Here is a 17,969-nt window from a genome sequence, read left to right as displayed (position 1 = left end):
AGAATTAATTAATATCTACTTATTATCTGATGTTCTATCTTAAAGAAAGAAGGGTCGGTTGTTATGTCCTTCTCACCATTACTACTGGACAACAATTGGTTTGCTTTGTTACAGAACATGGAAAATCTCAATCCCACACCATCTCATGAGAGGACTGGATCTGATCATGTTGAACTGATGTCCGATGGAAGGTAATTTTAAGAGTTTTCTCCTAAAGCCATTTATAAGAATGTGAATAAATGTTTTTTTTTCACTTAGTGCAGTGTGCATTAAAAGAACTAAAAACATGAAATTAACAAACTCTATATTTACCGACAGCATTTTATAGCAAGGAAAGTGCTTTAGGATGGGAAAATCTACTATGGTGCTATCAAAGACAGATAACCATATTCATGTTTTGTGTTGTTTCTAGTTTTTAATTTTTTGTTTTGTTTTTTAATTTCATAAGAATTTTATTTAGAGCTACTGAACTTCTAAAACAAGTAAAATTATAATTTCAATGAATGAGAAACATTATTACAAAACAGAATGACAGTTTATATTTTGTTTGTAGCAGAGAAAATGAAAAGGACAGCAGACAGACCCAGCATTTTGAGGTGAGTATCTACCAAGTAAGATTGTGACTGTGACAGGATTGTTCTTTCATTCTTGAGAGTTCCTGTGAATATTTATTGGCTTATCAATAAGAGGTGGATAAGATTAAGTGACAGGACTTTGGTTGTTGAGAAAGGCAAATACTGAGACATAGAAATTCCTTGAGAAATCCTAAGAACTCTCTCTATTCTTTTGGGCTTTTTTGAATTCTTTTATTTGACTTGGGAAGATAAACTTTAATACCAGAGAGCTTTCTCCTTAGATTTTTTCCGTAAAATAAGACAAAATGAAAGCCAAAGCTACTGGTTTGATTTTCCATGAATTCAAGCATTTTTTTTTAAGTGATTGAGACAGGTAATAGTGAATCGTAGTGGATTTGTCACAGAGATGATTTCATTAATTTTCAAATTAGCATAAAATCATTTCATGTTATTAAATCCAATTCTTTTCCTGAGTTTTGTATCTTGTTTTAAGTAAACGATGGAAAAAATAATGTCTAACTCCCTTCTATTGTCTGTATCTTAAAGTTTCAGTGACTTTCCCAGCTTCCCTGTTGTCCTCTGATGACATTGCCTTCCTGACCCAAGTATTTTATTTCCTTTGCTCCCAATGCTGGCTTCCATTCAATGTGCTGAGCTTCATTTTTCATTCATGCTTGTGTATATAATTCACTACTTCCAAATGCTTCCAACTGCACCTTCAGTCTTATGATCAGCTTTCTTTTTGGCAAGAATTAAAGCTTTTTTCAACCTGTTCTCAGATTCTGGCTCTTGATATGTTAATTATGCATAGAATCCCCCCTCTAACCACTGATTCCTAATCTTTTTCGGGCAGTAACCTAACTCACTGATGGGTTGTTCAGTAATATATATACTGAGTCCTACTATGTGCAGGTAATGTGCCAGGAGCTGGGATGTAATAACTGCTGCAGTTCCTACCTCCATAAAGTTTTCCAATCTAGAAAGTTAAGAATTCGAAAGCTATGGACCCCCTTCTGAGAAAAATGCACACTTATGTTGAATTTGGTATAAAATTGCTGGAAATGAATGGCCACCTGACACGACCACCCCCCAATTCTCTAGATTCCTCATATTTCCTCTTTGTCATCTGTCACGGGCACTTCTTCATTAACCCAGCCAAACAACAGGAGGGGCGGCTTCTCCCTGACTTCACAGCTTCTGAGCCACGGCTTTCATCTTTTATTTCCAGCTCCTTTATGCGTCCTTCCTTGGGACCCAGGCAAAAAGCGGACCTTCTTTCTAGTCTCTAGTCACCGTTTTTCAGAGACAGTGTCCCCATGATACTGTTTTAGTTTCCTTCTGTTTCATCCTTTTTCTGCTCCCTTCCTCTGCTCACAACGAGCACCTACTCATCATGCCATTGAACATTATTTTAAAGAAAATGGCTTTGCCAGCCTCCTGGAGAGGTATTCTCAGTTCTCCCCTTTTCTGCCTCTTATCTTTAGGAGATAAAAGGGTAGAGAGCAGCCTTTGGGATGAACTGTGTAACATTAACTCATAAATTCCAAGTGGCACCCAAACAAATGCGTGCTGAACTCCGTTTGTCTTGGTGTTTTTGTGGACAGCTCTCACGGCAGATGCATCACGGGGAAAGAATCTCAAACCTTCCTTCCGTGGGCCAGGAACTATTCTTACATGTGTTGCCCATGTGTATTTACCAGTCAGCACCTGGCCCACCGTTGGCACTTCTGAAGCACTCACTATTAATAATCATTGTCATCATGGTCGTTTCAGCGAGGAGATAAAATTAGGCACTGAGTTAAAATCCAGACTAAGCTCTCCGTGTCATCCTTCTTTCACAACTGCCCTAATGGAGGGGAAAAAGGCATCACTCCACGAGACGAGGATTCTGTTTCTACTCATGACGGCATGTGTTTCCTTCACTGAAAGATACTTTATTATTGATGAAGGACTGTGAAAGATCTGACTTCCGTTTTTAAACCTCTTTCCCTTGCTTACAGTCTATTATAATTACCTACATTTTAATATATGTAGCACTTTCTAAAACTTATGCAACTCAAATTGTCTGATTTTCTGGTAATACTGCACTAATTCCTAAATTTCAGAAATGAAAAGTGAGTCTAGAGGTTGGTTACCCTCCTAGAATTGTTTAGCTGGTATTTTTTTTTTTCACTCTTCTATAACATCAGATTTACATGCCTGCTATGAATGGATATGGTAATGTTCCCAGTTTCATTTCCCACTAAGGCAGATATTGTCCTCATTAATATTGCCCTTTAAATTTTTCCGTGTAAATGCTCAGCTTCATAGAAGATAACACAACAAATGACAGCTATGGGAGAAAGGTGATTTGTCTTTCTTGTTTGGTGAGTATTTTCATTAGAATGAGACATGTTAACCTTTAGTCTCAGAAATGCTCCTCAGAGGGATACACAGACAGGGAAAGGCCATCTTAGAGTCTGCTGCTCAAAGGCAAATGCAGGCACAACTGTGACTTTATTTTTTAAATAATCATTTTGAAGCCTTAGGTATGTTTTTGTTTGAAGGCATGTATTGAAAAGTAAACAGGTCAATCCTTTGTTGCATGTCTTGTTCATTTCTTTTACCTATACACCTAATCTTACCCAAAAGGAGACTCTGTTGAGGTCTCAGATGGTCAGTGATGAGAGGAATCCTTTTCTATTTCATCTGCATTTCTTAAAGTGGTTTGTATTAAAATTTGTTTAGTGACACATTGGCAATGGGGGAAAAAATGTTAGAGTCACTTCAGAGTGCCAAAATTTTAATTGTGATTTCTTCAGCTAAGTTTTGGAAGGGTTGATGTTTTTATAAAATACGATGATACGTGCTGGACGAAATAGGATGACACGTGCAAGAGCTGAAGCCCCCTGTGCCCTGAGCATGTGGAGTTTAAAGACTTTGTTCTCTTGTTTGTTTTTAAGCTCATTTGACAAGTGGAAGTATCCAGGAGAGAGGTTGTCCTTAAAAATAGCAATTTCTAGATTCTGGAAGATAACCCTGAAAGAACAGGTTTTCAGAGTTCTGTGGAGTTTATGCTTTATGTTTCAGCTTGATTCCTTCTGACAAGCTATTTTCTATTGTTGAAATAGTTCATGTTTCCGTATAAAATCCAGAACAGTAAAATGATAACCTTATATTTAATCCTTTTGTCAGAAGAGCAAATCATGTAAAAAATTTTAATTATGTGGAAGAGTATGACATTATCTGGGAGAGGTCATTATAGTCAGAAGTTGAAGGTTAACGAAGTGTTAAATTCCTTCAAGATATTTTTACATTCTTTATGCTTTCTAAGCCTACTGCTTAGAAGAGCTTAGAAGCATACCTTTGATAACAAACAGGACATTCATAATAAACAAAAGACTATTTCCCTTTTTCTTATCCTGCTTCAAAAAAAAGAGAGGAGAAAAGATAAGACTTTCTAATCAAGCATGATAATTAATATTAGTTATCACAGGAGCTTAAGTGAAGGCTTGTATTTGCATTGAGAAGGTTTGAGATAAATTCTGAAATATCCTCATCAACAAGTATTTATGAAATGGATGACTCTGTTCTTTCAGCCTCACTGTATTTCATGGAAGCTTTAGGATTTTGGAGAAGGGAATGGCAACCCACTCCAGTATTCTTGCCTGGAAAATTCCATGGACAGAGGAGCCTGGCAGGCTACAGTCCATGGGGTTGCAGAGCCAGACACGACTGAACACAAGTACTGGTTTTGAAACTAGAACCAGAAAGATTTGAAAAGCTCTGTTTGTTTAGATTCACTTCCAATTCCATCCAGTCTTGAAAGGCTACTGAAGCTTGGTAATTCACATGAATTTGGGGAATTTGTTATGTTTATTTTCCTTTCTTGTCAGGCCAAACAGTAAATGTTTACACTTCATGTGGCTCTCCTGTTAACTTCTGTGGTTCCTTCCTGTGCACACTGCCTTGTGGAGGGCGCTGATACTGTCCTGCCCGCCTCTGGTGAGCTGTCCTGCCACTTCCTATCCAAATCCTGTGCAGGTAGGGAGAAGGGGTGGAACAAACATTTACCAGTGATTTAAGGCCAGGAAAGGAGCGGAGGGCGGCAGAAGATGAGATGATTAGATAGCATCACCGACTCAATGGACATGAATCTGAGCAAACTCTGGGAGATAGTGAAGGACAGGGAAGCCTGGCGTGCGGCAAGCCATGGGGTTTCAAAGAGTCAAACGTGGTTGAGCGACTGAACAACTACAAGAAGGAGCAGGATGAGTGACAGCCAGACAGGGACAAGTCTTAACAGGAGTCAGGTGGATAGACTGGTAGTTATTGGCTCCTTGACCTGACCGTGGAATGTAAACTGTGGCCCCAGGCTAGGTGATCTCTCCCCTGTTTGCTCCCTAGCATCCTTTGCTTTTCTTCTATAACATGCATGTGACGTGGCGCTTATATAATCAGTGAATCCCTTCCACTCTGAATGCCCTGTTGTGTTAATTCTTGTAATTCCAGTGCCTAGCACATAGTATGTGCTCAATAAACACTTCCAAATGAATGAATGGGAAAGGGAGGTAGTGTATAAATGGAATTAGCATTTCTTCTACAGTTATGACAAGCTAACTCTTTTTACACTCTGTATTTTTCACTTTATCTTCCCAACTGTTTGAAGTTATCGTCCTGTGTTAGAGAAGAAGAATCTCAAATACAAAGTTTACTCATTGAAGATCTTGCTGCTGGTCACCTGTGTTTGAACCCAGATCTCTAACTCTAAAACCCATATCTGCCATGCAATGTTGTCTCTCCTAAGAGCCAGTCACTCAGTTTATTTCATCACATGAATATTTAGCATATTTTCACACGGTGCCACGTTTGTGACAGGGTTTCGTGTGTGAGAGCACAAGGATCTCTGAGTTGAAAATTATGAATGAATGCATTTACCCTGATTTAACTGAAGATACAATTTGTATAAACAACGAAAGTTGAAACCAAAAGATATTTTTGGTATTTAAGACTGTCCTTGACATTTGCACATTAATGATCTAATAGGAGAAACAGGCAATCACGTAGACAGGCACGATGCTCCATGATAAGACTACTAGAGCGTGGGAAACAACCCAGCAAGGTGCCTCATCAGACTAGGCTGACAGATATTTGAAGTAAGAGGAGTTTTTGGCTCATGTGTTGCTACAAAGCAGTATCCTTACTCCATGCACATGTATACCTGGGTCCACACCATCAGCCCCCTCTGCAAACACCAGCAAGGTGACCTTGTGAGCAGAAATCGGGAATCAGGTCTCCAGATACTGCAGCAGACGAGAGAAAGAGCCCCCTGGAGGACTGGTCAGAGTACAGTAGCACAGGGCCATGCCTGTAAATGTGCTGGTGAGCGAGCCCTGCCAAGTGTACCCAAGGCTGTGTGAGCTTGTGTGGGTTTACGAAGGACACATCCCTCCCTTGCTGTGCAGAAAATCAGCCAGGGAGTCTGGAAGTTCATGTATATCAAGCTCATGTATGTATTCAGTGTGAGTGATGCCCTGTTATTTATGGCACAGTCCACATTCTTGACTGCAAATACAGGGACCTCTTTGCTATTCCTAAACATACACAACATGACCGTGCCTCAGGGCATTTGCACTTGCTTTCCTTCTTCCTGGAATACTCTTCCCTCAAAGAGCGTCTCCTTTGTGTCTCTGCTCACATGCCACCTTATTGGAAAGGCCTTCCCTGGCTACCCAATATGAAATAGTAGGCCATGGCCCCTACCTTCAGCATCCTCCTTACCCTGCTGTGATTTCCTCTGTAGTCTGCATCACTACTTGACTTCTTTTTCTTTATTAACTGTCCCCTTCTGTAAGACTCATTAGGGCAGAGATTCATTTGGGCCACTGAAGTTTCTCCAATGTCTAAAAAACCGTCTAGCATGTGATAAGCCCTCAAAATGATTTCTTAGAGGAATGACTAAATAAATTTTTTCTTTGTATCTCTAGCACCTGATATATAATAGGCAGCCCTATTACATGTATATAATATGTAATGAATACTATTATAATTGAATGGTGGGAGTTTAGTCGCTAAGGGGTGTGCACCTCTTGCGACCCCATGGACTGTAGCCCACCAGGCTCCTCTGTCCATGGGATTGTAATTGAATAAACTAGTAAGGTTTAGACCTGATTCTCTTTGTTAGAATAATAGAGTCCTGTCAAGGCCGCCTATTCCAGTGTCCTCCCTAGGGTGGTGCTCCCTCTCCTACATCCCTAGCTCCCAGACTTTGTGTGAACACCGTGAAGGGCAGTAGTCCAATTCACGAGGTAGTCCGCGGTTGCCTTGCACCAAAATCAAGGGTCCAGAGCTCCGCAGAGCACAGTTGAGTCTGTTCCCCTAAATGTCAGCTCCTAAGTGCAGGGAGCTTGCACGTCTCACACAGAGTTCGGGATAGGGTGGGTGCACCAAACCGGCTTGTTGAAGGAGTGGATAAACCCAGAAAATTTAGAGAAAAAAACTTAGGAAAAATTTTCTAACTAATTAATTTCTAGTTATTTTTTTTTACTTTGAAATTGATGCCAATTCAGATGTGGCAGTCATAACAAGTACACGTTTTAAGTCAGCTTGTGTGTCTGTGGAATTTGGGGATTTCCCACGTGTCGTGTCAAGCACGGCAGACTCTCAAGCTCTCTGAGGGGACATGCGGAGCAGAGCCAGCAGCTGGTGTGAGCAGAGGACACGGGTTGACTGTGAGCCCAGCTCTAGGCCTGCAGGTGCTCCCAGCAGCGTGCATTCCCATGCCTAAGACATCAGCCTGGAAAATACACATTTCTCCATTACTAGTCTTTTTGTTTTGTTTTGTTTAAGTATTTGTTTGTTTCACTGTGTGGCTTGTGGGATCTAGTTCCCTGACCAGAGATGGAACCCAGGCCCCCTACAATGCAAGTGTGGCATCTTAGCCACCAGGCCACCAAGGAAGTCCCCTAGTCTGTTTTTTAAAATCCTTCAATGGCTTTCCATTATCTACCACAGGATGAAATCCAAACTTAGCCCAGCGTGCAAGGCCTCTGTCAGCCCAGCCTCTGCTCATCCAGCATGCGTGTCATCTGTGCTGAAGGCTGGCACCCAAGCCTCGAGCAAGAGTGGCCCTTTTCTCTAATATTTTTTCCTAATGCATCTAAGACTCTGCCCTGCCTTCTGCTGTAGCACGTTTCTCCTTGAATTGCAATTGCATAAGCCTCCTCTATAACCCCTCTCTTGAGCGTTTTGAGAGGTAGCAATATTTTACTCATCTTCCTATGGTGCCTCATAATAGTAAGAGGGATCACTTCCATTTGTGTGTCTCTGCCCCAGGCACCATGCTTAGAGGCCTTTTCTACCTCCTCTCAGATCTTCAAAGGAACCGTGCAAGATGGGTGTTATTAATGCCATTTTATAGTTTAGGAAATGGAGGCTCAGAGAGGTGAGACGGCTCAGCCAGGGCACCGAGCTGCTCAGTTGCTCTCCAATCCCGAGGCTGCCTGGGGGGAAAACCCCGTCTGTTCCGCCACCTCACGGGGTCAGTGCTTCACAGATGTTCCTGGTAAAGAAAGTGCCATACTTACACCATGGAATCACACTGTTTATATTCTTCCCTTTTTTCTGTCTCTAACAGGTATTAGAGTTCTTTGTTAAGGAAATGTTTCTTTGCTGTATGAGGTTCTGACACACACACAAATGGTTGGTGACTAACTGATGCTGTAACTTTTAAAAAGCTGAGTGCCAGATTGGGTCCTTCAACACAGGTCTCATTAGGATTCAGCTCAGGGAACAAATGATTTTCGTGGCATAAATACCTAATCTGTGTGTGTGTGTTTTTTTCCCCAGTATAATAGACAAGCAGAATTTTTAAAGTGTCTTAAAGCCCCAGATTTACTTGGCATTTCCATCTGACTTTCATGAACTGATTGGTGATAATTCATTTTATCCCAAATGTGAAGAAAATGCTTCATTTCATGGAAATACAGTAGTAAAAGCCCTGACTATTCCCCTGGTGATATCAAAGTAGGTTGAATAGCTATTAAAAGGAGCTGGAAGTCCTAGTAGTGCTTTATTTTAAGCATAAGAACATTTCTCATACATTAACAGAATCATTTATGATTTCCAGATGTTTGGGGTTTTTTTTTAAATTTAATGATGATATATTTGCTAAAATAAATTTCCAGTTATTCTCAAAGAAAATCTTTTGTACAGATCTGTGCTACTGGAGAAATGTTTTTGTAAGGCAGCACTTTTGTTTATAATTTTGTGATGGGGGAGTGTGACAATGGTTGGGTTTACTGGATGCCAAAAGAACAAGGTAAAAAAGACTAAGTTTCAGTGCATCTTTTAAAACATAAAATCGCTTAGTTAAGATAGCCTTATGTTGAGGGGGAGTTTTCCCATCCCTCCGATGTCCTCGCCTGGTGCTGCTGCCACCAGTAAATAAAACCAAGGGTAGCTGAGTATTTAATATTCAGAGTAGGTGAATAGTAGGAAAATAAGTGACACTTGGATATTCGTAAGATATAAATTATGCTTTGCTGACTGGCCAGCTCTTGGCTTTTTACTTTAAAAAATATAAAAAGTCATGCTCTCTGTGTAATTTTGGCTCATTTCCAGAGTCCATATTCCTTACTGCTAGCTGATAGCTAGCAACACCCCCCCCCCGCCCCCCGCCGCCCAGTACCACCATCCGTGCTGTTTGAATTTACGCAACAATGCTTGAATACCCAGAGCTCCTCCATAAATAGTCTGTTCTCCCCACACTATGGCGAAAACAGTCACAGGAAATCTGGGAATGTGCAGCTAGCCCCGCTTAATTGCTCTAAGCCTGCAGGGCCAGCAGGAGAGCACGCGTGTGCACAGCCTCTGCTCCTGGCCCTGCAGGACTGTTTACCTAAGGGGCAAAGAAGGCTGCGTGAGAGAGACACCATGTTGCTGCTACAGCCTTAGCAACAGTGGTGGCTGAGTTTTGGGTTGTTGTTTACAGTCTGGAGAGCCATACTCCTTTAAGGAAACACAAACTCCTCTCCCCTCCTTCCTGGCCCCAGTCAGTTATCATCCAGTCTGTCAGCTGCCAGCAGTTATCAGGAAGAACAGCCCTCGGAAATGATCTTGTCTTTCTCCCAGAAGAAAAGTTAAAGGCACACAGATGGACAGTTGCTTTTTGCATGCAAGTGACCAGCTAGCATCCAGGGGGCATCAGGCTATGATTTTGGTTTTTGTGCCGGGGACACCAGCAGCTGTGGCTTGGGAGGTTTTGTTCAGCAGGAGTGGAATTGCTGCAGACGTTTTTGGGTCTTGGTGAGCAGTAGAGATTTGAGGACGTTGTGCTGTTGTTGCAGAGCCCCACAATGAAGATCCAGGAGCATCCCAGCCTGCCTGACAGCAAGCTGCAGAGGACTCCGGATGCTGATGACCAGCAGGAGAGCTTTGTGTCCGAAGTGCCTGAGCTGGACCTGACCGCACTGTGTGACCAGAAGAGCTGGGAAGGTAAGGTCATCAGATATTTGGATGCTTTAATACTGGAGAATCATACGTAAATTAGCAGGAAGGAGAAGCATGTTGGGTGCGTGGGTGAGCGCGAGAGCTGTGTATGCAGAAGTAGCCACATTTCTAAATGACCGAAAATCCTTCCCCTGACATGGGAATGTGTCACGTTCGGTGTTGCCAAGAGTGATTGCAATCTAAGAAGGAAACTGTGCTTGCTCTTTATTCTAGTGTCACCTTGCAGCCCCTTTTTTTTTCTTTCTGATTTACCAGGAGTGCTGAGATGTAAATGCATTTTCCCTCTAGGAGTACCAAGCTGAGTAACACAGAACTGGTGTGCATTTTGGATTCGTTGTCAGTGTTACTGACCTTCCCCCTGCTACATGCCAACCCTCTACCTTCCTCATTAAATCTCCTCCCCATTTTTCAAGAAGAATACTTTTGATTTGATTTGCTTCTATGTCTGTTTTTATGGATAAATTTTAAAAATCCAGGTTAGCAAACATAAAGAATCTGTTTACCAAAGAGAACACTGAATAAAAGCACTTCATATTGAAAGCCTGTAATGTAGTTCTTGAGACTGGTTTTCCTAGAGATCTTTGACAGAAATGTTAGACATTTATCTCTGCAGAAGAGGAGGGTATCTTCATCTTCTCAAAACTGTATTTCAGGGAGGATATGCAGTAGTTCTCTCAAGCTGATCCATATGTCTGCATCCAGACATGTATCAGAGTGTCTCTATAATAAGTGCCCATCTGCCTCTAGACGGTATGTGTGTCTGAAGGTACAGAAAGGTAGAAATTGTGCTCCTGAGTTCAGAGCCATGGCCTTAGTTAACACAATGATGTTGAGAATCACAACTATTAAAATAAAAAGTCAGTCTTTTTCAAAAGTACCTAAATTTCCTTGTCTTCTGCCCCCACCTCTTTTTTTTTAACCAAAAAAGTATTCATTATGTTAATGATCTTAAGATGATCTAAAAAGGCCACAAGGTGAAAAATAGTAGCACCATGATACTTGTGAGTCCAGGGCTTCAGTGAAATGAAATCAAAATGTTTTTTATTCTGATTTTCCCTCTTTGCAATCTAAGAAACACTTTCCAATTTTTTTTTCCCCATGTAATTAGGTGGTGAATCTGAGATTTTTGTCAGATCTTCCCAGCTATCCACTGGGGGGGGAAATTCAAGGTTTTTTGTTCTAAGTGATACATTCCAGGGTAGTATTTGTTGTTGTTCTTTTCTGTACTTTGAAATAATCAGGTGTGCTTTTAATTCATACATTAAAAACAGCCTGCCCTGCCAAGGTCCCATGGTAGCCACTGTTGCCCAAATAAAAGAAAAAAAACAGCAGTAGCCAAAACAAATGGTCTGTTTGGGCTTCAAGAATATGGTCTCCTCATATCATTAACATACAGCTCTAGATTAAAAGCTCTAGGATTTTTTGGTCAGAATTCAAATTGGCCACATTATCTTGATGATTTATTCAGGAAAGGGGCTAGTAGAGTCTCCTCCTATTGAAGCAGACTCAGGTGTTGGATTTTTTTTTTTAAATCATAAATTATAGTCCCTTCCAACACACTTAAAGAGGCTAAATATAAAGCAGAAAAATCTCTCCAGACTGGTTGAAAGCTAGCTTATAGTTAGAACTGTTTCATTACTTTATATTAGGAACTTTCTGCCAGATAATAATATGAGGGAAATAACATTTTGTATTGGGAAGCTGGGTGAAATTTTTAAAGCTTATGCCAAGAAAAAAATACATTTTATTAGGATTGTGTTATTCATATAACTTATAAAATGACTTGTTTTAACTTTTTCTTTTTTTTTTTTGCCAGTTACTGCATTTGTTATTGAACTTGCATACCTCAAAAACCTACATGGTTTCATTTCAAAGTTGTTTTGATTGTTTGGTTAGTGCTTTCAGTATATTTTTATTTATTTATTTTAAGTGTCCAAGTTACATTTTAGCAGTAATAAAACTGTAAGTATAGTCCAAATAAAGGAATGTTTTGCATGAAGGATAGTTAAGCTGAGGGCAATCATTTAAGCCACTGAAATATCACTTTTTTTCTATAGGTTTAGTGGAAAACAAAATGGTCACTCCTCAGTAAGGAATAAGCTTTGTACTAATTTAAACTGTGCAACCAGTGCAACAAAATATATAAACAAAAGTGATAGTTACCGAAACCATATGAACCAGTATCCGTCTATAAGTCTCCATCAGTAGTCTCCGGACCCCCATGTAGTGTAACCAACTCTTTCTGATGTGTTTGCTTGTTCTCCATGCCCACGCCACGGCTGATACTCTCTCATACTTGTAGAGTCATAGAATAGCAGGTGAGAGAGTACTTAATGAGTGACCTGCGGGTACTGCCCACTACAGTATATGCTTTCACATGAACATGATGTTCTGTGGCTTCTGAAGCATATGGTATTGGGAAAATAAAAAGAAAAATGAAGCTGTTAATAAGTTGCATAGACTACTCAGAGTGGAACCCTTTCAAAGTGAATGGAGGATCAGAGTCCAGTCCCACTCATTGACAGATAAATAATACACACTTGATCTTTTTTCCTCTATGTGTAGCTGTGTATTAGGGCATATTGTTTGATCTGTCCACATGAAAGCATCGTTATCATCACTATTACTAGAGTTTGCACTCTCCAAAATTAAACGAACACCCAACTCAAATGAACTGTCTTAGTTATTTAAAGCCCTTGAAAGTTGCATAATTAAAATGTCCATAATCAGCCAATTCATGTTGATTTAGGGACACCCTTGTGGAAGCACTGAGATGTAAACAGCTACTCCATTAGATTTGTCCTGGTGAAATTAAGTTTTATAGAACATTTTTTAAAGGATATAAAGTACTTCAGATATCTTATTCATCACTTACTGCTTATCTTATCAAAAATAACTGTGGGCAGGAAATTATCTTTAAAAAATATTAGAGAAGCAAGGAATCTTAAAGATCTTACAGCTGAACCCTCACATACAGCTAAGTTGAGGCTAAAAGAGGCAAAATGATGATTCAAGATCACAAAGTCTCCTGACTTCCACCTAAATGCCTCTTTTAAGCAATGCTGGTTCAGTATAGTAGCAGGCAGTGGACTAGGATGGTTAAGAGGCAGACACATGGAGAGTTCAAATTCTGGCTCTACCACGTAACTAGCTTTGTGGTCAAGTTAGCAAGTGGTCAGCAACTAGCAAGTGGTCAGCAGGTCTCAATTGGAGATAGTACGTAATAACAAATAGTAGGGGCTTCCTGGGTGGCTCTGTGATAGAGAATCCGCCTGCCAATCCAGGAGTTGCAAAAGATGTGGATTCAATCCCTGAATCGGGAAGATCCCCTGGAGGAGGAAATGGCAACCCACTCCAGTAGGATTACTAGGATAATGCCATGGACGAAGGAGCCTGGTGGGCTATAGTCCATGGGGTTGCAGAGAGTCAGATAGGACTGAAGCAGCTGAGCAGAGCACCGCCATAGTAGTATCTACTTAGTACGTTTGTTACAGGGATTATATGAGCTAACACACAGAGTGCTCAGCACAACTGTGTGATGGACACTATGTGTTATTTTGGATTGACGAAGCTGGCTAATAAGGTTCTGGTAGTTTGTGTTGAGACTGTTGGAACAATTTAACAGAACAGTCGTTGTTCTCCGGTTACATTTTGGAATTCTAAAGAAAATTCTGTGAAAGGATTTTCCCAGTAAAGACCCCCCCACCAATGGGGTTTCCATGTCCCTGTATCTGGGATGTAAATGTACCTCCAACACTACTGAGTAGCCTCCTTGGTAGACTGTATGACATCTCGCCAAGTAGGAATGACTCTGAGTAACACATACGCAGTTAGAAATGAGACATGGAAACAGCAGCTCCCTTAATTCTGTGCAGATTTCTTAAAGAAAAATCATCTCAGTAGCTCGTTTTCTTTTGTGTTTAAATGGATCCGGCCAGCTAATGCAGAGAGGAGCTGCGTCCTGGTGATCGCATTAGCATCCATCAGAGCTGCATTCTCTTCTCCCGCAGTGAATCTCCTTTATTTCCATATGTGCTGTAGGGTCTGAACTGGAACTCCCCAGAGACCTATTCTTTTTTATTACTTACATAGCAAGCATACAGCTTTTTTCTCTGTTATTTCTGACCTGCTGGGATGTCAGCTAACCTGGGCAGATTAATTTTTAATAGACGTGCCATACTTATGTCCAGAGTTCTTTTCAACCAGACACACAGCTAAAATCAAAACCACCACATCCAGGGAATTCTGGTCCAGATAGGGAAACACTTTTGTTTTATGGAGTCCTTTAAGATGAAAATCTAATTTGAAGCCTCAGATCTTTTCTCTTGTCCCTTTGAATAATTATCTTGCAATATCCTTGTCTGTTTCATTGCTCTAGAATTACTGTTTAAAATGTAAATTATTTCCCAAGCCCACAATTGGTAATTGTCAGTGAACACATCCTCAAATTGACTCTCTATGCAGGTGGGTAATGCATAGGACATACTATCATGGACTGTGTTGTTCTTCTCAATTCAGTCTTATTATTCTATTTGAGCACCAACTATCAAAACATGAGATTAAGAGAAAAGAAAAAAAAAAACATGAGATAGCCTTGTATTCTTAGAATATTTCAAAACAGAGGAACAGTTGGTCCTACTGAATCTTTCATTATATTGAATTATGTATAATTATGTAACTCTTTTGAATAGGAGCCTTAAATTGTAAGACTGTATAGAATTAAAAGAAAGAGAAAAGAGAGAGAGAAATCATATAAGCATTTCCAGATGCATAGGTGAAAAACTTCAGTTCTGTTCTACCTGCAGCTAATGATGAAATATTTATTTTTACTTTAACGCTGAAATTCTTAATACTATTATATTTCTGTTTTTTAAAGTAATGAATCTCTTAGAGATTATCATACTAAGAGAAACGTCAGACAGAGAAAGACAAACCACTTATATGTGGAATCTGAAAAAATGATGCAAAAGAACTTGTTTATAAAACAGAAATAGACTCACAAACAGAAAACAAACTTATGGTTATCAAAAGGAAAAGGGGGTAGGGAAGAATAAATTAGTAGGAGTTTGGGATTAACAGCTACAAACTACTGTATATAAAATAGACAACCAACCAGGATCTACTGTATAGCACAGGAAATTGTATTCACTATCTTGTAATAACCTATAATGGGAAAAGAAAAATATTACATATATATATGTATAAAACTAAGTTACCTTGCTATATACCTGAAATAATACAACATTCTAAATCAGCTATGCTTCCATTAAAAAATAAACAGAATCATACAGTAAAAATTTTAAAAATGAATTCAAGAGACAGTGTCACCCATAAGCTAGAATTTCTTCAGAATTTCTGTGTACTTCATATATACCACTGGTGACACCAGGGACATGGCGCATCTGGTTTTCTTGTCAGTGAAGTGATGGATCAAGAATGGAGGCCCAGAAGACGGCTGCATTAACAAAAAGGCAGCCTGACGGATGGCCCCATGTTAGCCACAAAGCATCAAACAAGCACAGTTCAGTTCCGTGATTAGTATTTTGTAGTTAACTCAGGATCACAGTTTATTTTTTACCAGAGACATGCTTGGTTAAGGGTCACAAACACGTACTGTGTTTTGCAGAAATGGTACATAGAGACCACATAAGTTCAAAACTCAAAGATTAGTTGTACCATATTTTAAGAGCTATTCTGCTAGAATCAGACAGATGAACATACTTCAGGACCTAAAATAACGCATTTCAAACTAAGGTTTGATGTGCAGAAATGTCAAACTAGCCAGCACAGCAGCATGCCAACATCAACATCAGACTTTGTTTTCCCTGTGCCCTTTGTCCCTGTCAACCACCAAAGCCTTCCCCTGGGTGTTATGCTCCTTGACCACTGCCTTCGGCTTGACTGTTCAAACCATCTTAACCCTTTCCCTGTCCTGGCTCCATTGATTTTATTCCTTATAGAAAATTACTGCTGTCCTATGAAGTAGATGTCATCTGGTCGGTTTAATAGTTCCATTTTCTGCAACTGCACCCTACATTCTTATTATTTTTCTAGGGATTACTTTCCACTCACCCTCTGCTTCCCTTATCCCCCCTCACTTCTCAATTACTTTCACTTTTTCTTGTCGACAGTTCCAAGCTGCTCATATCTAAGCCCTGCCACTTAGGAGGAGCCAGTTAACCGCATCAGTATAGATGATGAAACAACTCCTGTTTAACTCCTGCTGTAGCCAAGTCTATTCTCTGCCACTCTTTGAGACTCAGTAGGCAGGACTCTGTTTTTAACATGCTTTCTTTGTTTAAAGTATTTATATTGTCATCTGTGTTATAAGATGACTTGGTTGTCTTTAAATTTTGAGAACCTGTGAACCTCATTCCACATGAGGTTAATTTTTTTTTTAATTAATGTGCTTAAATCTTACTACACTGTGGGATCTTAACATTTTTAAGACAGTCATCCTTGTTCCTGAAGCGCCTGGCACATTCTAAATTGAAGCACTGTCCAGGAGGGCAGGAGACTTGAGTTTCTAGATCCAACTCTTATCCCTGATTAGGTATTTGCTCTTGAATTCCTTGGGTTTCAGTTTCCTTATCTGTAATTGTTGAATCAAAGCAGTAGTTCTCAAACCTGACTGAATTATGATCACTTTAGAAGTTTTTTTAAAGACTATGTGTTTATGTCTCACATATCTGGACCCTCACCTACAAATTCTGTCAAATTGGGTGGTGTGAGACCTGTATGTTAGAAAAGAAAAAAGTGAAAGTCATTCAGTCATGTCCGACCCTTTGCGACCCCATGGACTATACAGTCCATAGAATTCTCCAGGCCAGAATACTGGAGTGCGTAGCTTTTCAACCCAGGGATTGAGCCCAGGTCTCCTGCATCGCAGGTGGATTCTTTACCAGCTGAGCCACAAGGGAAGCCCAGGAATACTGGAGTGGGTAGCCTATCCCTTCTCCAGTGGATCTTCCCGACCCAGGAATCAAACTAGGGTCTCCTGCATTGCAGGCGGATTCTTTACCACCTGACCTATCAAGGATGCCCGAGCCATCAGGGAAGTATGTTAGGAGTTATTTATATTTTCCTCTGTGACCCTGATGTGCAGCCACAGTTGAAAAGTCACTGGATTATTTGTTATATGAAGTTTCAACCAGCTTTAATGTTCTGTGATTACTGTATGATTTTTTAAGTAAAATACTAAGTAAGCCCTTGTTTAAGATGATTTTGTGGATTTTAGAAATACTTTGATAGCTGAAGGAGCAATTGTTCCATGAACCAAACTGAGGGAATCCCAGAATTTAAGATCATAGCCAAATTCCAGCCTCGTGTAAATTACAATATCCACAGTGGTATTTAAGACATAACCTTTTTTATAAATGATAAAAGTGTTACAAATGAAATACCATACATCATCTGAGATCTGTCCTTAAAATATGTTAGACAGGATTTTTTTAATGAGGAAAAGAACACATGAAGGTAGGTCTTGCAGTAAAAATAAAGCCATTCTATTCCCTCACAAAGTGAAAATTCAAGATTTTGTGCTGTCTGTTTTTTCTTCAAGATTGTCTAAAATAACTCATACTGATTTATTCTTTTTTATTTTTGACTATTTTTATGCATGTTTCTTACTTTAACTATAGTCTGATGTTGCTATTCAGTCACTCAGTCATGTCTGTCTCTTTAGACCTCATGAACTGCAGCACGCCAAGCTTCCCAGTCCTTCACGGTCTCTCGGAGTTTGCTTAAATTCATGTCCATTGAATTGATGATGCCATCCAACTTAAGTAGCCTCTAAAAGTTCCAAATACAGAGCATGCATTTTAGACATGCTAAATCCCAACACACTAAAGCAAAAGCATACAAAACAGCTTGTTGAATGACCTCAGCAGAGGCATAACCTGAATC

The 17,969-nt window shown here is 39.9% G+C and overlaps 1 protein-coding gene across 13 annotated transcripts in view; it reads left to right on the top strand.

Annotated features, from left to right (window-relative positions):
• The window catches only part of FAM13A (family with sequence similarity 13 member A), a 316,062-nt gene that overhangs the window by 269,798 nt on the left and 28,295 nt on the right, over positions 1 to 17,969 (top strand). For all 13 annotated transcript variants that reach the window (XM_043438910.1, XM_043438899.1, XM_043438898.1 and 10 more), the window contains 3 exons: positions 115 to 191; positions 554 to 596; positions 9,902 to 10,049. In XM_043438910.1, coding sequence (XP_043294845.1) covers positions 115 to 191; positions 554 to 596; positions 9,902 to 10,049 — 268 coding nt within the window. The remainder of the gene's footprint in view (positions 1 to 114; positions 192 to 553; positions 597 to 9,901; positions 10,050 to 17,969) is intronic.

This window comes from Cervus canadensis, chromosome 19, assembly GCF_019320065.1.
Source record: "Cervus canadensis isolate Bull #8, Minnesota chromosome 19, ASM1932006v1, whole genome shotgun sequence".
Lineage (NCBI taxonomy): Eukaryota > Metazoa > Chordata > Mammalia > Artiodactyla > Cervidae > Cervus > Cervus canadensis.
This window is presented reverse-complemented; position numbering and strand designations above follow the sequence as displayed.